Here is a 24,713-nt window from a genome sequence, read left to right as displayed (position 1 = left end):
ACAGTATATTGTGACCCTAAGCTCAGTAAGTAAGAACAGCACAGAGTATGTGCAGGGGGCACAGACCTAAAGGATTGTGGTTTCCTTGGGCTGGTACAGAAGCCCAAAACATAATGTGCAACATTTCTGCCCTACTTCTTTAGTTAGACTTTAGTTCTCCTTTAACATTTTGTCTAACACATCATGTCTCTATGAGTAAGTTAGTAGATCTGTCTGTCTGAATGTATTACCAGAAAACCTGTCAATCACAGGAATGGTTGTGACTGTTGATATCTAGCAGCCAATCTTCGGTCATGCATCCAGTTTTTTAATGGCCAAAATTGTATTTGGTCTTCTTTCATTCTAGTTTTACCTTGTATGGGGATATTAGTTCAGATTTTTAATGTTACAAGATAGGGCTGTTTTTCCCATGCAGGACATCAGTGCAAATATATCATGATATATGGTTATTAGTTATGGTTAATATGTCATAATACAGGTGTATCCTTGTGCATATCATGATTTTTTCCCCATACAGGATATCAGCACTTACAATGTAATTTCAGTACCAATATCATCCCATGCTGAATATCAGCATTTTTTTAAATATAGCATTGATTTATTTTCCTAACCTTTACCAGAATGATGAACTCTTCTTTTAAAGTAAAATTTGAATGTGTACAGTGGGCCACGGTTTTCCAAATGCAGTCCTTTCTAAAGTATCGAAAATTATTTATAAGCAATGCTGTTTAAGAGGCACTATCACATATATTAAACTAATTTTATTAAATATTCCCTATGGTGCATAGAGGTAAAAGAAAATGTTGCTGAACGTCAAGTACTGGCATCCCAGAGATAGCTAAAGGAAGCATACAGTTGGCTTTCTGTATTTATAATGGAGCATACTAATTGAAACTATAGTTCCTTAAGGACTGGCATTGGAAAGCCTTGGCATTAAAGATGTGGTTTAATAATAACTTGTCTTCATAATCCATCTGCTTGTATCTCCATGACATTCCATGCACGCTTCAATGCAATAATCAGTGTCTTTTTGGTTAATCCTGCCTGACCACCTTATAAAAGCCACATATTTCATATACCTTATTCATCTCCATCTCTTTTTTTTTTTTTTAATTAAATTTATATCCATTCCACATTTTCTTTGGTTTACCAAACATGTACGGGAAAAAAAAACAACAGCATGAATAATGCAAGAAAAGAACAAACCTTCTTCCAACTCTATAAAGATAAAAAAAAACCCTTGCTCTTATTGGCTTTGTGATTGTGCGACATAGCTATGAACTTTGCATGGAAGATATTTCTCTGAATTTACCCCAGTCTCTTCACAGTTTGCACTTTGCTTGTCACGTAAACCTCCCCCAAGTCGTGCATGAATAGACCTGAATTGTTCCAGAGCAGAAAGCATAAATAAAATCTGTATTTTTACTTGATATTGTTTTTGAAGGACAATAATGTGTTTCACGATGGTACAACCAGAGAAAGCGCAATACTAATTTTACTACTAACTCTACACAAATATATCTGGCAGGAATCGGCAGGGCCGTGCAATTTGTGTAACGTTAAACAAGCACATCAGAAAGTCAATAGGAAGTTTGAGTAGCTGGAGAATATTTGACTCATTGTTCTATGTGTTGTGTTTCTGTCCTTCATTGTTTGTTTGCTGCGTATATTTTCTGTCCATCATTTTATGTTGCTGACATTGCTGGCTCATTTTCATACAAAGGATATCCCCTTCTCTTTTTTATTTTTTTTTCAACCCATCTTCTCCATCATCACAATTCTGACTCATAAAACAATTGTACTTGCTTTTGAAATACTATAATCTTTACTGACCAATCTTTTTTTTTTCTTCTCTGGTCTCTCTGTTTCTTCAATCATTTTTGTTAATTTTGCATTTTAATTTTAATTTACTCATGAAAGAACCGCTTGATCGGAGCCCAGGATCCACAAGACCCATTCCTACTACTTATTCATACAAGCCAGGCTTTCCAACAAGACCTTACCAGTCATGGACGACTGCTCCAATTACAGTGCCTGGACAAACCAAATCAGGCTTTACCTCTCTATCAAGCTCTTCCTCTAATACGCCCTCAGCATCCCCATTAAAATCAATTTGGTCTGGTTCATCTGCTTCTCCTATAAAATCCACATTAGGAGCTTCTACTACTTCTTCTATTAAATCTGTTAGCGATGTAGCATCTCCAATTAGATCATTTCGGACAATTGCTTCACCTATAAAAACGGTTGTGACGCAGTCTCCCTACGCAATTCAAGTTTCCACTGGCTCACCAATCAGAGCTTCTACTATAGCAGAGACTACATCTTTCAAAGGGCTGCCTTCTAGCTCTCCTTTTGCCTCCAGAACTTCTCCAGTGACTACTGCTGGGTCCCTTTTAGAAAGATCATCCATTACAATGACACCTCCAGCATCCCCTAAATCAAATATAAATATGTATTCTTCAAGCTTGCCCTTCAAATCCATCATTACATCTGCAGGGTCACTTTCATCTTCTCCTCTAAAATCAGTTGTCTCTCCTGCTGTCTCTTCTACGAAAGTGACCATGGCAACTTCTCTATCTTCACCCTTAAAACTTGCCAATGGGCCAAGTGAAGTTGGCTTAGTTAATGGATCTGCATCACCATTAAAATATCCACTATGTTCAAATTATATTAATGGTTCAGCTGTCCATATACAGGACAAGATAGCTGCAGTGACAAAATCTGCAACATCCACTGTTAATGCAACTATAGATGCAGTTGAGAAAAACTACTCTGTCTCTTCTACTACTCCACTGCCATATTCACCTCTCAGGTCTTTTTCTTCAACAGCTTCTGCATTTCAGTCAATACGAAATCCTGCTGCCAGCGCACTTTACACATCATTTAGGTCTACACTTGCCTCTACTACCTCATCTGTAACTTCATCAACAATAACTGTGCCAGTATATTCTGTTGTAAATGTATTGTCAGAGCCAACCCTTAAAAAACTTTCCGAATCTGCTTCACTGACAAAATCAGCTGCTGCTCTTGTGTCTCCATCAAAAAACTTAACCACTGAGACTCCTTCTCAGTGGTCTTCAACTCCTGCTAAAACATCTTTATTTCTAGCCCCTAATGCACTTAAGTTAGCCACCACTGCTTCATTATCCTCTAGTCAGGAGATACTGAAAGATGTTGCAGACATGAAAGAAGATTTGATAAGGATGACAGCAATTTTACAAACTGACACTTCAGATGACAAAGCATTTCATCCTGAAATCGCAAAAGAAGCTAGAATTGAGGATGAGGAGCCATTTAAACTGGTCGAAAAAGTAAAAGAAGATTTAGTGAAAGTTAGTGAAATTTTAAAAAAAGACGTGTTTCTCGAAAACAAGTTGTCTACATGTCATGCTGGACACTCACCGGAAGATGAATGGGTAGAATTTAGTAACGAGGAACTTGAAGAAGCAAGGCAGCTTGCAAACACACATGCACCACATAAAGTCGAGATAAAAACAAGAACCTTATCAGAAAAAGACTACAACCTGACAAAGGTTATTGATTATTTGACTAATGACATTGGGGGAAATACATTTTCAACCCTAAAGTACAGGTATGATGATTGCAAAAAAGATGGGGAAGAGAGACAAAAAAGGGTTTTGAAACCAGCAATGACTTTACAGGAGCACAAACTTAAGATGCCTCCATCCTCCATGAGACCCTCTGCTTCAGAAAAAGAGTTATGTAAACTTTCAGACTCTGTGTTTGGGACTGACATGAATTTAGAATCACCTGATGACTTTTCACAGCATGAACAAGACAAGAGTCCTTTGTCTGATAGTGGTTTTGAAACAAGAAGTGAAAAAACACCATCAGCCCCACAAAGTGCTGAAAGCACAGGTCCTAAACCACTTTTTCATGATGTACCCATCCCACCTGTCATAACAGAAACAAGGACAGAAGTTGTGCACGTCATAAGGAGCTATGAACCGACAACTGGAGACATTGTAGAATCTGAAAAAGGGGAAATTCCACCCGTGAAGCCTGATGCAGCTTTCATGGATTTGGAACAAAATTGCCCTGGATCAATGAAAGTCAAAAGTAAAGCCTTCCAGATAAAAGCAGGAATTGACGACGATGACCCCAAAGGTGTTTTGGGCAAAGGCATGCGAGTTAAAGAGGAAACTCATATTACCACTACAACCAGAATGGTGTATCATTCACCACCAGTGATGGAAAATAAATCAGAAAGACTCGAGGAAACAATGTCTGTCCACGATATAATGAAAGCCTTTCAGTCAGGCCGTGATCCTTCCAAAGAGCTTGCAGGTCTGTTTGAACATAAGACTTCAGTAACAGACGTTCAAAAGTGCACTGAAACCTCACATCCATATTCTGAGAGGGACGGCAAATTGAAGCCAAAGCTGGAACGCATTATAGAAGTGCATATTGAAAAAGGTAACCAGGCTGAGCCTACAGAAGTCATAATTAGGGAAACAAAAAAACACCCTGAAAAAGAAATGTATGTTTATCAGAGGGACTTGAGTCAGGTAGATTATAACATCAAAGATGGTATTACTGAAAGAAGTATTTTTCCATGTTCAGAAGACCATGGGCAAGTAGAAGAGGAGGAGCTTACAGCTGAAGAGTCTCTTCCATCTTACTTGGAATCTTCACGAGTAAATACTCCAGTCTCTCAAGAAGAAGACAGTCGTCCTAGTTCAGCTCAGCTTATTTCCGACGATTCCTATAAAACACTCAAATTACTGAGTCAGCACTCTGTAGAGTACCATGATGATGATCTGTCAGAACTCAGAGGGGAGTCTTATAGATTTGCAGAAAAGATGCTCCTTTCTGAAAAAGTAGACATTTCACATTCTGATACCGAGGAGTCAGCCGCAGACCATGCTTTACTCCTTGGCACAGACTTACAGCGTCAAGAAAGACTTTCCAGGGAGAAACTGATCACTACACCCAAAAAAGACATTCTATCAAAAATTTACAAAGATGTTTCTGAAAATGGCATAGGTAAAATATCTGGCGATGATGCTTTTGATAAGATTACAGTGTTGCACTATGCAGGAGACCCTAAGAGTCCTAAACATGCAATGTGGATGCGTTTTACTGAGGATAGGTTAGACAGAGGTAGAGAAAAGTTGTTGTATGACGACAGGGTGGACAGGACTGTTAAAGAGGCTGAAGAAAAGTTAACAGAAGTTTCACAATTTTTCCGTGACAAAACCGAAAAGCTAAATGATGAACTGCAATCTCCAGAAAAAAAGCCACACAAAAAGTGTAGTAGAGAATTTAGTTCAGGTCCAAGTTCTACAAGCAGTAGCCCAGAAAAAACTTTGGCTACAGATATGAGAACTTCCAGTGATGACTGGACTAAAGGTCATCACTTTGGATATGATGGAAAGTGTTTCAACATAGCTGATGATAGAAAGGCGACAAGTTTACCTTGCAGTCCTGAAAAAAGAATGTTCGAGCAGAGGGTAGAAGATTCTAAATATGGCTCTCAGCAGCCAGTCTCCCAGTCCGGATTCCAACTAAAACAGTCAAAACTCAGTTCTATAAAACTAAAATTTGAACAAAGTATTAATTTAAAAAATAAAGACAATGTCCAGGAAGAGAAAAAGCAAGAATCCCCATCTAAAATTCCTGTTAAAAAAACGCAGGACGGTCGGCTGCCATTTTTTCAGTTCCACGCCAATGACAAAAAACAAAAGACTGCAGATGATATAAATGGGGATATGGCCTTGTTAAAAGAGTCTATTAATGAAGAATGTTTAAAATTCAAGGAAATGATAAAAAATACAGCTGTTTTTGTAGATCCCAAAATAGATAAAGCAGTTGTAGGGAAAAGGGACCAATTTTCAGAGCAGCAAGTAAGCATATCACCTAGTAATAAAGACTCTGCAGGATCCTCCTTGACCTTGGACAAAAAGCATTATAGAACATGGGAGGCACCTGTTATCAATAATAATAAGACAGCAAAGGAAAACCTTACACATGTATTTGTTCAGAATAAGGAAGCTGAAAATAGCAGCTCACATGCTGCAATCCTGGAACTCAATAAAGAGCAATTCTTACCAAAAAATGGATCTGATTCAAGAGAATCCAACTATGTAAAATCTCCTTCCAAGAAAGTTTTATACACAGACCTTGCTCGCAAGGACAGAGCATTTACCAGCGATGAAAAAAATGGCCACAAAAAGGAAGGAGGCTGCATATCTCATATTCCTGTTCGAGTAACCGAAGAGAAAAAGTCATCTCACAGCTCCGATGCTCAGACTAGCTTGACAAAAGTTGAAACAGAGTGGACAAAAGCACCCACTATACCAATGTTTAGGCAGAGTAAACCTGAAACCCTGCATTGTGCTTTTGTAACTGATGAAAGCAATAGGCGTTCTGATATTCATTTGCCCAAGACCCAAGATCATCTAGGGTTATCGCCCTCTAATGAAGATTCAGAGATATCCCCTGTTAAGTCCCCAGATTCTTTAGAATTCAGCCCTGTAAAAGAGAGTACTACTGCATTAGCCAATCAAATCAAAGCCGATGACTTAAACAGGAAAATTTCAGTTGCAGGTACAGAGGTTTTAAAAGAGATAAAAACGTTACCTGTTTATGTTAGTATCGTACAAGTAGGCAAGCAGGTTGAAAAAGAAGTTCAGCAGGGGAGCGTTAAAAAGATTGTAAGTCAAGAGAGTAGAACCGTACAAGAAGCAAGAGGTACACTCTTTGCAATTAAACCACAAAAACAACCACCGTCTCCACAAGGAAGCCCAGAAGATGATACATTGGAACAAGTTTCATTTATAGATAGTTCAGGAAAAAGTCCCATGACTCCAGAAACCCCTAGTTCAGAGGAAGTTAGCTATGAGTTTAACTCTAAAACCCCTGACTCATTAATGCCATATATACCAGGAAAGCCAAGTCCAATACCTGAGGTATCTGAGGAGTCAGAAGAGGAAGAATTAACAAAACTACCTTCTGTTAAGCAAGTTATTCCAGGGTCCCCTCCTACTGACATTCCCCATCCTATTAATATTAGCAAGGAAGCAAACAAAAGAGTGAAGGACAATAGAGTTGCTTATATTGAGTTTCCACCTCCACCACCTTTAGACAGTGAACTTAGTGATTCTAGTAAAAAGAATGACAATTCCACCGATAGTGAGATGGAGATGACTGAAGTAAATTTACAAGATGACCATGATAAATATTTGTCAGCTGAGCCTGTCATACGAGTGCAGCCTCCCTCTCCTGTACCCCTGGAGTTCGAAGCCAGCGATTCAAGTGATGATGAATCAGTTCTCCAACCTTTTGCTGTTAAAAAGTATACTTTCAAAATAAAAGATGAAGAAATTAAAGAATGTGTGAAAATAAATACCTCAGGAAAATCTTCTGCAAAACAATCCCAGGACCTAGATGAAGGTTTGAATTCACCATCAAATGATGTAGAACAAAATGGTAATGGTAATGATCAGTCTGTTACAGAATGTTCCATAGCAACCACTGCAGAATTCTCACATGACACTGATGCCACAGAGATCGATTCTCTTGATGGCTATGATCTGCAGGATGAAGATGATGGTTTAACTGAAAGCGATTCTAAGCTTACGCTGAGTCAAGACAATGACATGAAAAAAGAGCCCTGGGCCAAAGAGGGTGTTCTCAAACACACCGATCGTAGCTTTAGTCAAAGTAAACTTGAAGTTATTGAAGAGGAGAAAGTGGTAACAGAGGAATATAAGCCATGTAGAAAAGTTTCTGACAGTGAAATCAAGAAAAACGAACAAGGAGATAAAAAACCAGGAGTTCAGTTTTTCACTTTGGAAGGAAGGCACCCGGACAGACCCATTTTTCCGGATACATATTTCAGCTACAAGGTGGATGAAGAGTTTGCAACACCTTTTAAAACTGTGGCTACAAAGAGCCTAGACTTTGATCCTTGGTCCAGCAAAGCCGGAGACGACGATGTATTTGAAACAAAATCCAAGGACGAAGATCCTAAGCCTTTTAGTCTGGCAGTAGAAGATCGATCTCAAGCAACTACACCAGACACTACTCCTGCAAGAACCCCTACTGATGAAAGTACACCAACTAGTGAGCCCAACCCCTTCCCATTTCACGAAGGGAAGATGTTTGAGATGACTCGCAGTGGTGCTATTGACATGAGCAAGAGGGATTTTGTTGAAGAAAGACTCCAATTTTTTCAGATTGGTGAGCATAATTCTGAAGGGAAGTCAGGGGACAAGGGGGAAGGGGACAAAATTACTGCCATCACACTTCCACAGTCAGGGGATATCTTGGTAGAACCCATCATAGAAAAACAAGTAGAAACATCTGCAGTTGAACATACCTCTGTCATCCAGTCCAGTGGCGAATGCCTCGATGGGACAAATGGTAATAATTCACTGGAAAAGTCATCAGCAGCTACCACTTCTAAAGCTGATCCTAAATTGAGAACACCTATAAAGATGGGCATTTCTGCCTCAACAATGTCTACGAAGAAAGATGGCACTGGAGAAGTGGCAGACAAAGTAGAGGCTGTATCAGATTTAGATAATGATAACAAAATTTCATTAACAAAACTATCTAGCAGTGATACCTTTATTAGCCAGATAGAAATACACGATTTCCAGGCAGAAAATTATAACAACAACAACAATTTGGACTTTTCTGCCATAAATGTAAATAATAATAACACTATTAATCTGGTTCTTAGTAAGGAGGCTGATACCAAGCCTGAAATGAAAGGGAACAAAATAAAGCTGAACATAGGGAAAGAGGTGGGATCATCTGATCATCATGGTGACAGAGATAAGAAAAAGCTCCAGAAAGGGGAACAGAAAACAACAGATTTAATCACGAATAGACCAAGATCTAAATTGCCTGTTAAGGCTGTAAGGCCTGTCTCTAACCAGGTTAGTCACACAAACACTATATCTGGCAGAAAGAAATTACCTAGTAAGGGTGAAAAATGCACAAAACAGGAATTTATAACCAATGCAGACATTAAATCTAAAATCCCAGTAAAAAATCTGAACAGAGTAAATCCTCCAGTGCAAAAATACGTGACACCAAAGCAGAAGCAGGCACAGTTAGAGAAGGAGGCAGCTAAACAGGCTCCCTCCAAATTACCAGTCAAGGTAAGATCTGCACCCAATGCCACTTCAACAGCCAAAGTAAAGAAATATGAGTTCAGTGAGGTCTGTAAACATTCTATTGAATATTTTAAGGGAATTAGTGGTGAGACATTAAAGCTTGTGGACCGTCTCTCTGAGGAAGAGAAAAACGCACACCGTGAGGGGTCTGACGAAGAAGACAGCACATCAAGAAACACATCTGTCTCTGAAGCCACCCAAGTGTCCCAGCCTTCAGTTACATCGAGGTCTGCTAAAGAAATGAAAGCAGACGCAGCGCCTTTAAAATCAAAGATTGAAAAGACCGACAGGGAGAGAAGGAGCAATAGAAGGACTGGTGAGAATAAAGGCAGTCAGGTTTCTGGAGCTTTCCTAGCTCACATCGTGGAAATCCAGCCTAGTTTGTAAACCTCTCGATCTGTTGGCCTTAGTGCATGAGCTGTCATGTGATTGCTTGTGAAGTGACCTCTGTTAGTTTCCATTCCTTCATTATCATCTGTGTCTGTTGTCTTACACTCTCTGTTCTTGTTCTTGTCCAAACGCACACTGTAGGCAGTTAAAGAAGCATGTGGAGGACATTGAGTGCAGACGATCTTCATATAGATCTGAACAATTTCACCATTTTACACCTGTAATAATCATCTGTACACACAATTGGCATGTTTAGTTTCATTCCAAAACAGAAAAAACCCACATAGTTTTTACTTATGCTACACACTTGTACAACATACAAAGGCAGCTCCTATTCACTGTCAGCCACTTACCAAACACAGAGCAGATGCACTAGATAGTTTGAAAGAAAAATATATACACTATTCTAAAGGTAATTAATTAAAAAAAAATAACTGCTTAATTGCTCTTATAAACTCTAGGTCCACAGAGTCCATGTGAGCGCACAGACATTCGAATGGCTATCGTTGCGGACCATTTGGGACTTAGCTGGACTGGTAAGTAGGGAATTGTCTAAAGTTTATTTGATCATATAAATGAGTGTTATCCATGTAGGGGGGGCATTTATCCACCATTCCATGTATATGAAAACAAAATTATACAGGTATGGGACTTGTTATCCAGAATGCTTGGGACCTGGGGTTTTCCGGATAAGGGATCTTTCCGTAATTTGGATCTACATAATTTAAGTCTGCTAAAAATCATTTAAATATTGAATAAACCCAATAGGCTTGTTCTGCCCCCAATAAGGGGTAATTATATCTTAGTTGGGATCAAGTACAGGTACTGTTTTATTATTACAGAGAAAAGGGAATCATTTAACCATGAAATAAACCCAGTAGGGCTGTTCTGCCCCAATAAGGGGTAATTATATCTTAGTTGGGATCAAGTACAGGTGCTGTTTTATTATTACAGAGAAAAGGGAATCATTTAACCATTAAATAAACCCAATAGGGCTGTTCTGCCCCCAATAAGGGGTAATTATATCTTAGTTGGGATCAAGTACAGGTACTGTTTTATTATTACAGAGAAAAGGGAATCATTTAACCATTAAATAAACCCAATAGGGCTGTTCTGCCCCCAATAAGGGGTAATTATATCTTAGTTGGGATCAAGTACAGGTACTGTTTTATTATTACAGAGAAAAGGGAATCATTTAACCATTAAATAAACCCAATAGGGCTGTTCTGCCCCCAATAAGGGGTAATTATATCTTAGTTGGGATCAAGTACAAGTACTGTTTTATTATTACAGAGAAAAGGGAATCATTTAACCATTAAATAAACCCAATAGGGCTGTTCTGCCCCAATAAGGGGTAATTATATCTTAGTTGGGATCAAGTACAGGTACTGTTTTATTATTACAGAGAAAAGGGAATCATTTAAACATGAAATAAACCCAATGGGGCTGTTTTGCCCCCAATAAGGGGTAATTATATCTTAGTTTGGATTAAGTACAGGTACTGTTTTATTATTAAAGAGAAAAATTTGAATTATTTGCTTATAATGGAGTCTATGGGAGATGGCCTTTCCGTAATTCTGAACTTTCTGGATAATGGGTTTCTGGATAAGGGATCCTGTATTAGTAAAAAAAAATTATGACTTGTTAAGACGTCAATGGAGGCTTTTTAACTTGCTTCACCATTTTGTTGGAATAGGAACTTGTGTTGAACTCTGTGAAAACCAAACATTTTCATCTTACAGAGCTTGCAAGAGAACTCAATTTTTCTGTTGATGAAATTAATCAAATCCGAGTTGAGAACCCCAATTCACTAACGGCACAAAGCTTTATGTTGCTGAAGAAATGGGTTGTAAGAGACGGGAAAAATGCAACTAGTAAGTATCAGTTTTGTAAAAAATGAGGTTGACACTTTAGAGGCAAGTCTTAAAATACAGTATCGATCATCAGCCTTAAAAAGTACACAACCTAAATGGGAACTTTTTTTTATATTTTGGGTTCAGTCCCTTTTTCTATATCTTAGTTTTCTTGCATTGTGGTTGAGTTTGGAAACTTTATCCTGTATAAGTGTTACAAGCAGTTCTTTCACAGCAACTTGGATTTTAGGGATAGATACATGCTTTGCACATAAAACATGTCCTCAGTCACCTGAGAAAAAGTCAAAATAATAATGAACTTGTTGAACTTGTACATTCCGTTCATAAGTTGCTGTATTTGATATTTGGTTTTTCAGCTGATGCCTTAACTAATGTCCTGACAAAGATCAACCGGATAGATATTGTCACGTTGCTGGAAGGGCCCATATTTGACTACGGAAACATTAGTGGCACCAGAAGCTTTGCAGATGACAATATTTTCCTGGATCCCGCAGTTGATGGTAACTATATCCAACCAACAGTGTTTTAAAATCTTGTAGAAATCCTTCCCAGAACAGTTACAGTGGCAAAGGAATACTTTTGGTCATAGAGTATGAATAGAAATATATCTTATGTTAAGGAAAGCGCTCTACTTCTTTCTGGGGGGGGGTTGCTTGATTGGATTAACGATCTTGCAGATCATGTTGTTAAGGTGCCCAAACACGGGCCGATTCTAGCTGCCGATATCAGTCCCTTAGACCGATTCGCCAGATAATAGGCCCGTGTATTGGCACTACCGACGGGCCTGACCGACCGATATCTGGCCTGAAATCGGGCAGGTTAAAAAATTTAGTCGGATCAGGGACTGCATCGGCTTGTTGATGCGGTCCCCGAACCGACTTTGCCTATACCCGCCATTATAATTCTATCGTTTGGCCCTGGATTCTCCTGATATCGCCCACCCGTAAGTGGAGAAGATCCGCTCGCTTGGCAACACCACCAAGCAAACGGAACTGAACATGTATGGCCAACTTTTCTTCAGGCCTTCCTACACTGGGATAGGTAACTTCCCAGAAAGAAGTCTTTAACATTGTAATGAGAAACCCCTTTAGTAGGGCGCTAAAGTATCTTTAGAAGTACTAACATGAAATATCCAGTAAGAACAATAGCCACTCAAGAAGGTATTGGTTACCTCTAAATTATATATCATATTTATCCTACTGGGATATCTGTAGTCACGAGGACCTCGTTTAGGTATAATAAGGAATTGCATGTGACAAAATAGTCTTCCATGTAAAAGCTAATTCTTTTCAATGTGTTTAGAAGTTTGCAATTAATAACCTGTCATTTGAAGAAAGTTTCTGCCTACTAATGAAATATTCTGTATTTGTTGGTCAGCTAACACAGTTTGTCAGTCCTCCTCTGCAGGCTTTATTGATAGCTACTCTGTCCCTGTCTCTCCTCTGAATCTTTGCATGCTTCTCCAAGACCAGACTTCTGCTACTGCTTTTCTCTCGAACAGACAAACTCTGCTTAGTGAATACCTGCTATTGGCTGAAGGACCCATTTGTTGTGATTCACATGGTTTTCATCTTGCTGCATTCATGTAACAAATTCTATTTGTTTACATGGGCCAATAACATAATGCAAAGTTTAGACAAGAAAGCTAGCACTTAATGAGCCGAGCACATTTTATCAAGGTAAAGTCTACACTGTTATTTCAAGTTTAGACATTTAAAAAAAAAAACCAAAGCTACGTATAATTGCCTCCACCAATGGACCTCAAACTGGCAGTTCTCAGGCAGTTCTAATTTTAAACACTCTTTGGGAGACTGAGGATAGTGACAGTGGTCCCTTTATGCAATGAGTTAATAATTTAGCTTCTCCAGCATGTTACCAACTCATAACCAACGCTAGTAATTTCCTGTGCCCATCTCTACTTCCTATTGTCAGTCTGAGCTCCTTTTCTAAAAATCCAAAACATGAAATGGAACATCACCCTTATTTTCATAGATAGTGACATCTGTAACCAAGTGTAGCGACTGATCACTCATTATTCTCATGTTCTTTTTGTCCAGCGTATAACCCTACCGCTAGCATTTATACATATGGTCTCATCATGGCTTATTCTTTCTTTTCTCAGTGTTTGTGATCTTACCTATGTCAATGGCGTCTCCTCGATCATCATATTCGTCCCATTCAACTCATCCAATTATTTTCTCTGTGCCTGAGATATATATATAGCAACCTTTTGCCCCTGTTTCTGTTCTACCCACTGTCTCCCTTAGATACTATAGATTCCTTTCCTCTTGTTCTTTCAGTTCAGTATAGACAGAAAGTCTTGCTACTCTGAACCCACTTGATTCCTGTCAGAAGAGTTTCCATGTCCTTGTATCTATTCCACCATTGTTATGGAAACGTATTACATTGCCGTTCTTAGGAGCTAACATCTGTGCTGAATACTCATACTACATGCTCTTTACTACATTCTTACTCTCTAGCTTGATATAAATTATATGTATTCATGATGTAACACATTTCATACTGTTCCATATTACATATTTTGTTTTCTTCTTAATCTTAACATTCAGTGTGCATGCATTTTATGTTGATTTGTAATCCATTTCATTTAGGCCAAGTGTACTGTTTTCCTTAGGTTATCCAAACATTCAAGTGGAACTGGAAACTCCTACTGGTTTGCGTTATGTGCCTCCTTCCCCCCTTCACCAAGATGATTTCTTTAGTGATATGTCTAGTATAGAGTCACCCCTTAGAACTCCAAGTAGAACGAGTGATGTGTTAGTATGTGCTCAGGGAAATGGCGATGTTTCATCGGTACCACCAGTGGTGGCTGCAGAAGACACATGCCTAGATGACGGCAGGCCTGATTATCTTATTCAGAGCCCTGATGGGTCTTATGAAATACCCATTCATCGAATCAGATTTGATGATGTTCAGTTGAATGATGAGCCCCAGCCTGAAGGTGACTACGCTGGAGAAGAAAAACCAGCCCAACTGTCACACCAAATAACCTACGAAGAAACAAATCAAAGAGGAGTTCGGGCTGAAAAGTATGTGAGAGAATTGTCTGGGTCTGAGGAGGAGATGACTGAAGAAAGGCTTAAATTACTATTTAAGCACCTTCACCTTGACGAAGAAGTTGAATCAGAGGAGATGACTGAGGAGAAAGTACAAAACATTCTTAAAAATGTTGAACTAGCCGAACATGAGCTGTCTTCGATTACAGGTTGGCCCAATGAAGCGTCAAGCATGCTTGTGGAGCCACCAACGCCGGATCGCAAATTGAATAGTGAACTCTTAGAAAGACTGGACGACAGGTAGGTTCTATTTGCTTCTGATGTTTCATGTTTGCAAATACGCCACCATTTGTACTGCCTCATATGATTCAGTGTTCTTTTTTACATTAGAAACATTTTCTCATATTTTTCTGTTTTTATAATGTCTACTATATCTCTCTATTCTTTAAATTATCCATATGGATTGTATTGTGCTGTTTTTACTGATCTGATGCAAAGGCATAGTGGAAGCACGCCTGGGCAAATGCAGCCAGATAGGTGGCTCTTTATCAGTTAGAAATTATTCAGGGGTTCAGCCGAACCCAAAAAACTGGGTTTGGTGCATCCCTACTAAAAAACCATAAAAAAATGAAGACTAGTTGCAATTTGCCTTACAGTATTAATGTCTACACCAAAAAGATAATTTGAAGGTGAACTAGGCCTTTATGGTTTTAAAATAATTGTCCATGTTTTTGTACCAAATGGTTTTGCAATCCCCAAATATCAGTTTGTACTGTGGTCATCTTATACTGTTTTTCCCCCTTTTTTGTAGCCATGAGTCAATTACCTCTTATCTTAAAGGAGAAGTTGGAAGGTTAGAATCAAACGTTAGCCCATCTGAGTCTATAACAGAGGGCAAGACAAGATCCACTGCTCCAGAGACTGATAATATAAAGACCAATGAGAAGCAGTGTATGAAGCCAAAAACACTTCAAGGGAAAGGGGAACAAACCTCACCGACGACGGTCCATCAAAAATCACATGAAGTGACGAGCAAGGCAGTAATAGGGGAGCATAAAAGCTCTTTACCTATTAGCGCAAAAAGGATGTCTGGTCACACGGAAGAAGGATCATCTTCAGACCAAAAGGTATAGTTGCTTGTTGATGGAATCTGGGAGTTGGTCAGTTGTGTGAAGATGGCTTATGATGACATTCAATCAGGATAAATAGATGCTTGTTGAAACATTTACAGCTATGCATATGTATTGCCGTCATGTGTGGTTTCACTTAGACACTCAGACATAACAATTAATAAAATACAGATGGAAGCAGGCATACTATAGATCAGGGGTCCCCAACCTATTGGGGAGTGCCAAATTAGGGCTGTGATTGGCTATTTGGTAGCCCCTATATGGACTAGCAGCCTACAGGAGGCTCTGCTTGTCAGTACACATGGTCTTCATGCTTCCAAAATGTGCCTTCAAGCCAGAATTTCAAAAATAAGCACCTGCTTTGAGGCCACTGGGACCAATATCTAAGGCAGCAGTCTGCAGGCTGGATCCAGCCCCCCCGGGGAATTTACCCGGCCCCCCGCTGGCCCCCGTCCTCACACCTGGCATCGGAGAGAGAGGACGCAGCGGGGAGCGGGACGGGGAGCTGAGAGGGAGGACGCAGAGATGGACGGCAGACCGGGGGGGATACTGGAAGAGGTAGGACTTGGAGGGTGGACGGCCGAATGAACGGATCGCGGGAGACTGGAGGGTGGATGGGCGGAATGCTGGGGTGGGATGCTGGAAAAGAATGCAGTAGTGGGCCACCCACACAGTTTGACAACGGGGGACAGTTTGATGACAGGAAGGGGGGGGGTTGGTGTTGATGGCACTCCGGCCCCTCAACAGTCTGAGGGGTCATGATATGGCCCCTTGCTTAAGAAGTTTGAGGACCCCTGATCTAAGGGATTTTCAAGGAAGCCACTGGTTTGGGATCACTGCTATAGATAATGCTATGGTAGGAGACATCATACACGTCATGACATTTGGCCAGTTGGAGGAAGGGAGCATTATTATTTCATGCTGGCTGGAAGCTATATGATATTGCTTGAATTCCCTGTACTCCATCCGTAGCACTTAATTGACAAACCACAAGCATACAAGAACTAGAGTAATAAACCCAGTATAAGCAGTACATTTCTATTATAGTTGTAGCTATTTTCAACACATACCAGGCAGGGATATAAAGCCATTGTAATGGCCTAAAAGCACAATTAGGTATCAGCGAACCAAATGTCTCTTTTGTGCCATCATGTTGCATCTGTGTGCTTCAATCTAGGTTGCAACAGTTATTGGTCTCTTCACTTATTGCCTATATAAATATGTCAGGTGTTTACTTGTGCCTCGTTTGTTTGTGTACACAAGAAATATTTGTTTCCTTCCTGTTTCGTGGATAAACTATTTCTTTTTCTTTTAAGTCTGCTGGTAAAACTTGCCTAAAATGCATTTATCAGGCTTCTAGTGACAGTGAATATGAGAGTGTTTCAAGTTCAGATGAGGCAGAGAGAATCACCACGAAGGTTACGAGACGGCGGTTGATATTAAAGGTACCTGGTGCCTCCACCTACCTGAGGAATGAAAGCTAAGCGATAACATTGGGGCGGGGAGTTTGCGCGTTATACGCATGGTTTGTTTATTTCTTAGAACTAAACACAAAAGATAGCAATTGTATGCTTCTTCTCAGTTCTCTAAGTGCAGAAAATGATTGCATGATTGCAGTTGAAAAAAGGGTTTACCAATATATATTGTATTATATATTGTACCAGAATGTATCCATTTTCTTCTTATCTTTGTAAAATTACCAAAATAACATGAGTGGAAGTTGACCTTCTCTGTTAGTAACCTTTTATAAAATGGATAAAAAGCTTTGGGCCATTCAGTTTTAAAAGTGTAAGCAATACGAAATAAAGCACAAGACATAAGTAGAGGATAAATATATGGGAAAATGTTCCCACCAGCTGTAAATTAAGTAGGATGAGAACTGTAATAACATATAAAAATATATAGTCGAGACTAAAGGCTAAGTAATACATGTCATGAAATTTCTAGGTTACTTTTAATATTCTGATGAATATTTATAACAGGACATATGTGGCATTTATTACTGTAAATCTCAAGTCATGTATACAAGGCATGAAGCTTATAGAAAACATCTAGATAATATTTATAGTAGGGGGTGCATTATCTTATTACATAAAGGCAAAGGCCATGTTTGGGAGTTCTCCAGCATGACCTTATCTCATGAGAGCAGAATTCCCATACTTGAGGTATGCGCAATCTACATTATAAGGAGGCTCTCAGCAATTGGTTCTGTTAGAACCATTTGTTTGATTTTGCTTGCAGTTAGGGATTGGCACTTGGTAAATGCCATCTGCAGCCTGTTTTGCCATCTAGGCAACTTCCAGCTCAATAAGCAGGCAACAAAACTCTTGATGCTCTGTTGACCTAAAATTGGGTTATGTTCTGCTTCGATAGGCCTACAGAGGTACCTGTTGTGATCCAGTTGTTGGCTTTGGGGAACAAATTGAGCAAAGATCGCCTCATTTGGCACACTTGCCAAATGAGCAATCTTAATGTTTATAGCCAGCTTTAGAAACACTACAATGCATTTCTGGAAACTTTAGTGCAGGGATCCCCAACCTTTCTTACTCATGAGCCACAGTCTAATGTAAAAAGACTTGGACAGCAACACAAGCACCATAAAAGTTCATGGAGGAGCCAAATAAGGGCTGTGATTGGCTATTAGGGGCCTCTATGTACTCTATCAGCTTACAGGGGCTTTATTTGCTAGGAAATCTTGTTTTTATTCAACCAAAACTTGCCCCCAAGTCAGGAATTCAAAAATAACTCCCTGGTTGTGTTGGCACTGAGAGCAACATGTTGCCCCCGAGCCACTGGTTGGGGATCACTGCTTTAGCGTGATGGGAAGTTCTCCAATTTGTACATTGCCTTTCATACAAGTCAGGGAACTCCAAGGTGACTAATGGTGGCCATATACTTTTGTACTGTATTATAAAGTTACTCTGTGATCTAGAGGTTGTGTTGTGACAGCATTTCTCAAAAAGGAGTTCCAAAAGAAAACCCTGATTTTATCCCTGGTCACTAATAGGTAAATTAACCATTGGTTGTCTGTACTGCATTTTGTTGTTTTTTTGTAATGGTTTTGCTGTAATGTGTTTCATTCTTTTCAACAATACTGAATGGTATGGGGGGATGCTGCATAAGCAGTGCGGTCTTTTCTCTACTTTTCCCCTCTGGGGTATATTTGTTTGAATGGTTTGTTACTCTAGAGTGACCAGAATGCTATTGGGTCTCTATTGGATCCTGAGATGTGATATTTATTGGGTGGTTGGTTCCACTTTCTCTTCAGTTTATTTTATGAACATTTATTTGTCATAGAAATTCTTGGAACTTTGGCTGACTGACCAAAGGTAGGGGGCCTAAGAAAAGGATTGTCCTCCAATGGGATCTTAACCATAAAAGTCCAACAACCACCGCACTGTATGGTCCTCTCTATTATTACATATCATATCCTGTAGATCAGGGGTGTCAAACTCAATCACATAAGGGGGCCAAAATCTAAAGCACAGGCTAAGTCGTGGGCCGAATGTTTTATTAAGATACTTAGTAAGATACTAAGTCTTAGTTGGAAATTGATCACGCTGGACAGTTAGACACACTCACCAAGGGCCACATAAAACAGCCAGGTGGGCCCGATACGGCCCGCGGGCCTTGTGTTTGACATATGTGCTGTAGATTGTTGTCCTGCCTTTTTTTCAGAACTGAGATGCTCAATACCCATTATTAGTTCTCTCACTCCTTCTCTTGACTGTGTCTATTTCAGTAATGTCCATATGTGCATGGTGGGTTTGGCTCAGCGTGCTGGCTTGTCATGTACATGCATGTTTGGAGTGCTGTGAATACAAGAAAGCCTTAAGACTCATTTGATTGTTTACTACTCCAATGGTGTTTAGGGGGAACAAGCAAAAAACATTCCGGGTGAATCAGTTACAGAAGAACAGTATACAGATGAAGAAGGCAACATCATCACAAGAAAAGTAAACTGCCTTCCAGTATTTCTCTGTCCTCCTTAGAGTCCTTAGTAGTGGCATGTCTGTTTTTAATATTTACATCTAAAAAGGATATTTGTCCAATCAGAGCTAGTCCTGATGTCTCTACTTCTCATAGGTAACTCGGAAAGTGTTGAAACGTATTGTGGTTTCACATGAGAAAAAATCAAGTGGAAGGGAAACTGTTGGGGCAAGTAAAAGCATTGGTTTGCTAAGGATTGGTTTTATGCTAAGGCTTGCTGTGTTTCTGCTGATTCTCCTAAAATATTATATACCTATGCTTATCCTGGGCCCTGCAATGCCATTAACCTTGTTAGCTAACAAATTGTTTACAGATGCTCTGTTGCCTCCACTGGTACACAGATACCATGATAAGAATGGTATGTAGGAGACACCTGTCATAATAGTAACTTATATAAGATGCTCTTTATACATAGGGTTGTTTTGCCTTTACTTGTTTTTTTTACACCACATGGCAAAATTATGTCTCAGGTGAAATCTATTCATTGAAAATTTGTCCATTGCTTCCTGAAGCCCTGACCTGTCAAAAAAAATCTGAAGACCTCTGTCATATTGTGACATGAGGTTTAGGGGGGCAATGCCAAGGCCTGATAGGCAGGGTTCCTAGTGAGTGGGCTGGTGTGGGACCTGTTGGTCGATGGGCTTGGGTTGGTAAATTAACCCCCCCGGAGTGGGTCATGGGCCAGTGATGGGCCTTCCCTTATGGTGATGGTTTCCTAGCCCATCTGGTGCCGTGATCGCTTTATGCCACCTATCCATGACATCACTGGAGGAAATGCGTTGGGCACAGGTTAATGGATGAGGTCTGAATGTGGCCAGCTTAGCAGTAGGCGGGTTAGGGTTGCTATGGGTTGACAGTTTCCCCTCTTATACATCACTGCATATTGGGTTTTTGCCCTGCACCCCCAGAATATTGTCATCCTTGGGACAGCTCTGGGGCATAGAGGTGTTGCGGAGGGACACAAATTAGTAACAGGGGACTCTTTAAATAGTCAGCAGTATAGATATAGTAGGTACTCAACATTTCCTTGAATATACTTAGAAGTGTAGATTTTGAGCATATTTAATCTACTGGAGGGAGTCTATGAAGATTTTCATTCATCCAGGTCATGGTATATCTCTGGAGGGAGGGAACTCTGTAATTTCAATGATGGGATTTGTATACTTTTCCCTTCCTGAAGGTGAAAAATTCATTTTTCCATGATTAACAAGGTGATCTGACCTTTATGTAAGCATAATGTTTCCACTGAGTCAGAATGGCATTGGGCTATCTGTGCAAACTGTAGGATTCCATTTCCTGCCTATAACAATCTCCTTTTGTATGAATCACAAGGCGGGTCAGAATGGTATCTCTGTCCCTATAGGCCAGCTCTTTTGCATTGTATGATGAGGACTGATAAGCTGAATTTTACCAGATATGCTATGGCATATGGGCAATTTCAAAAGCTTTTGTGCAATTTACAGCTTGTCCAGAATTGTTCATCCATTTAAACCATTATCCTGTGCTCCTTTAGAAATATCATAGACTCTGCAATTTTGCAGATTTCCCCACTGGGTGGGTGGTGCAATTAATTTGTATTATAATCGCTTTCACTGAGGTGTGAGACCCCACCAGCAAACCATGTGACGACACAACACATTCAGTAAAGAAGTGCCTCTATTTATTGTATTATCTGAGATCCTGGTGTATTTGTCCAGTATAGGTAGATAAGTCTGGAGATTGGTTAAGGTGTGAAGGACATTATCTGCAAATCATTCCATTTCATATTGGCTGGAACCCTTGTTTATACCAATTACAATCTGGATAATTTCTAATTACTTCAGCTAGTGGTTCACTTTATAAAACATATAGCCCTGTCTGGCACCATTGTTTTGATGCACCAAGTTGACCAGGGGCCTTTAGATATGTGAACGGAAAACTATAAAGGTCTTTCAAGGCAGTGAGATATGGGCAAATAGAAAGGAGAAATTGATTCAGCATCTTAGCTTAATATGATGACTTGTTTTCCTGCCCTATCCAGAATTTCAATGGGTTTTATAGACTGCCTCCTTAATGACCCTGTTTCAATACAGTAGGTAATGCATATAATACATATGGCAGTAGTGTATAAATATATCTTATAGTTAAATATATAATAGATTGAATTTAGTTTGTTAGTAAACACCTTTTTATCCATGCTGACTTTGGGGTTGGGAGGCAGCGCGTGAAGTCATTAGGGGGCATGGCTATGACGTAGGGCATGGGGAAATGGGCAGGGGAAAGGCGGGTTATAAAGATGATCAGCAGTAAAGAGGGTCAGTGAAGGGAGGATTTATAGGACTTAAGTACATTGCCCATAAATTTGTTATACCGGTACCGGCCCTAACTAGTGACCAAATACCGGCAAGGTGGCAACCCTAATTCTGGAACGATAAAGCACATATTATTTTCATAAGATGCCTTGACCACGAGACTGCTTGGGTCCATAGCTCAGGAAGTTGCCATCAGGGTTTTTTATCCTGAGCCACAGCTTGAGTCTCTAACCTGCCACTGCAATGAACTTTAAACAAATGAAACCTATATATGTGCCTGTGTTGAGGAGCTGGCATTCTGAACTCCCATAACTTGAAGTTTACATTGATGTAAAAAAAAAAAATGCAGTTCTAAAGCACAAGGAAATTATAGATCAACAATGCTCTGTTCTTCTACAAATAAAACCATGGACTTAATGGGAAAAATGCCACCCTTTTCACACAAGTCCATCAGTTGGGTGTACGTTAATAAGCTTCATAAACACATCTGAATTTCCAAAAATATATATATATTTTGTTTAACACAGATGATTCCTCAGATAAAGAAGAAACTATGATAGGTAGCCTCTAACTCTTATCACCCCTCCTTAGGCTGATAGAGTCATTCAACCCCTCCCTTGTTCCATGTTGAAGTGATGGATTCTGGCACTTGAACTCCCTCTGCTTTCCATGATGTCCCAGAATCCATCACTGCAACATGGAACAAGATAAGGAAGGGGTTAAATGACTCTACTGGTCTAACTGGGTTGGGGAAATGGTTCCTACCAATCAGAGCCAGACTATCATTATTTCCTTTCAAGCATGCAAGATGGGAGAATTAGGGCAATTATTTTCTGTGTTGGACAAATCGTTCCAGCATAAAAAAGAAATAAAGTAGGAGATTCTTCATAGCCCAGATTTTGTCAATAAAAAATTATGAAATGATAGAATGATGAATTCATAACCCCATGGAAACAGGGCTTCTTTGCCTGGAAAAAAGTGTTACATCAATGCAATTCTGGTGTCTCTATATTTACTACAAGTTATTGATTTGATGAGAACTTATTCTGAAGTTTGTATAAATACTCCATCATTCTGCCTATAAACTACTTTAGTGTTTCTTTTTCTTGGTTCTGCCTATCCGTTGATTGCATCGGCTGGCCAACCCCGCTACTTTTTTAATCATTGTAAATTGCAGGATTTATATATGCTGCTCAAGGTAAGGTAAATACCCTCTTTATTTGTACCCCTAACATTGTTCATTCAAGCAAACATTCTATTTGATTTTATTTTTTAATAATATAAACTAGTCTAGTTTATAAACGTCTAGATACAAATGAATTTAAAGCAAATTTTGTTGAAAACTATGTTGGGACTAATGTTTATGTTCAATTTATTTTGCCTTGAAAATACAGTATGTTTGTCTGTGTGATGTTAGATGAGGTGTTTGTACGTGTGTCACTGATTGGTTAAGAAAAGGCTTTAGGGCTTACCCATGGTTTTAATGCTTTGGTTCTGCTGTTACTAACAGTTTGGGTTCAATTAAAGATAACCTCTTGGCTTGTATATTGTATACAGTAATGATAATGAGCTTCATTCAGGCAACTGATACTTACTGTGTGTTTTTGCTCTGTTAGGAGTTTATAAAATAAAATTCTCTGTTGCTAAATTCACCCTTACCATGGTTATTTCTCATTCTAGACTGAAGCCTACAAAGTGAAGACAAAGAAGGAAGTGCGGCATATAGAGAAGAAAAGCTACTCATAAAGGCATAATCTGAAGAGGTCAGTGTACTAGAGCACCACCAGAAACATATGGCTGTGCCTGGTAGTTTCATTCTTGTTAATTCTATTCAATTTCTAACAATTTAAAGACATTGCTGTTTACCACACAGTACTTTAACACCAGGGAGGAGAAGGGAGGTGAAGGTGGAAAGATGAAACAAGGTTAGAAGAGTGAGGGAAAGAAGGTAAAGTAGGGGTGAGACTGTAGAGACTGTAGGGCAAGATGGTGTATAACTTTATTTCTAAAGCGTTACAAGGATATGAAGTGCTTTACAATCTTACAATAAACATTAAGTGCCATGTGGTATGAGACACAGTAGGAAGGAGGTCCCTGCCCCGTAGAGCTTACAATCTAAGTGGTCGTGTAAATTACAGGCACAAGATAGAACAGTGGGTGTGGATAGTGCAAAAAAGACGGAGGTTCTGAGAGGAGCGAAGGAGATGACCAGGAACATACAGGGAGACATGTAATGAGTGAGCAGAGGAAAGTTAGCAGAAGGGTTTTGTATGCTATCATTTGCTTAACAGGCAGCCATGCTAGAGAGATTACTTGGGGCTGAAAAGGTTCCCTCTTAGGAGAGAGAAGGAGGATCCTGGCAGCAGAGTTTAAGATGGATTGCAGGGGAGATACGTGGGAGTCTGGGAGGCCGGTTAGTAGGAGATTGTAGTAATCTAAACGGGAAAGGATAAGACTTGGATTTCTTACTATTGAGTGCTATTCTGATACCTACTGGGAGCTGCTATCTTGCTCCCTGGGCTTTCAGAAGGAGTCAGCACTACACATTAGAACTGCTTTCAGCTAACCTATTGTTTCTCCTACTCCCATGTAACTGGAGGAGTCCCAAGCCGGACTTGGATTTCTTACTATTGAGTGCTATTCTGATACCTACTGGGAGCTGCTATCTTGCTCCCTTCCCATTGTTCTGCTGATCGGCTGCTGGGAGGGGGGGAGGGGATATCACTCCAACTTGCAGCGCAGCAGTAAAGTGTGCCTGAGTCTGAGCTTTCAGAAGGAGCCGGCGCTACACATTAGAACTGCTTTCAGCTAACCTATTGTTTCTCCTACTCCCATGTAACTGGAGGAGTCCCAAGCCGGACTTGGATTTCTT

General features: G+C 39.7%; 1 protein-coding gene across 24 annotated transcripts in view; it reads left to right on the top strand.

The window, feature by feature from the left end:
• The window catches only part of ank3 (ankyrin 3, node of Ranvier (ankyrin G)), a 244,965-nt gene that overhangs the window by 218,581 nt on the left and 1,671 nt on the right, over positions 1–24,713 (top strand). For 9 of the 24 annotated variants that reach the window (XM_031905297.1, XM_031905294.1, XM_031905295.1 and 6 more), the window contains 10 exons: positions 1,921–5,007; positions 10,001–10,075; positions 11,282–11,413; positions 11,761–11,913; positions 14,049–14,730; positions 15,242–15,557; positions 16,877–17,005; positions 19,433–19,516; positions 19,647–19,718; positions 23,522–23,604. In XM_031905297.1, the coding sequence (XP_031761157.1) occupies positions 1,921–5,007; positions 10,001–10,075; positions 11,282–11,413; positions 11,761–11,913; positions 14,049–14,730; positions 15,242–15,557; positions 16,877–17,005; positions 19,433–19,516; positions 19,647–19,718; positions 23,522–23,587 (4,796 nt within the window). In that variant the 3' untranslated portion in view covers positions 23,588–23,604. Of the gene's footprint in view, positions 1–1,920; positions 9,466–10,000; positions 10,076–11,281; positions 11,414–11,760; positions 11,914–14,048; positions 14,731–15,241; positions 15,558–16,876; positions 17,006–19,432; positions 19,517–19,646; positions 19,719–23,521; positions 23,605–24,713 lie in introns of all 24 variants that reach the window. The other 15 variants (XM_031905300.1, XM_031905306.1, XM_031905304.1 and 12 more) reach the window with 8 other exon arrangements.

Source organism: Xenopus tropicalis, chromosome 7 (genome assembly GCF_000004195.4).
Source record: "Xenopus tropicalis strain Nigerian chromosome 7, UCB_Xtro_10.0, whole genome shotgun sequence".
Lineage (NCBI taxonomy): Eukaryota > Metazoa > Chordata > Amphibia > Anura > Pipidae > Xenopus > Xenopus tropicalis.
This window is presented reverse-complemented; position numbering and strand designations above follow the sequence as displayed.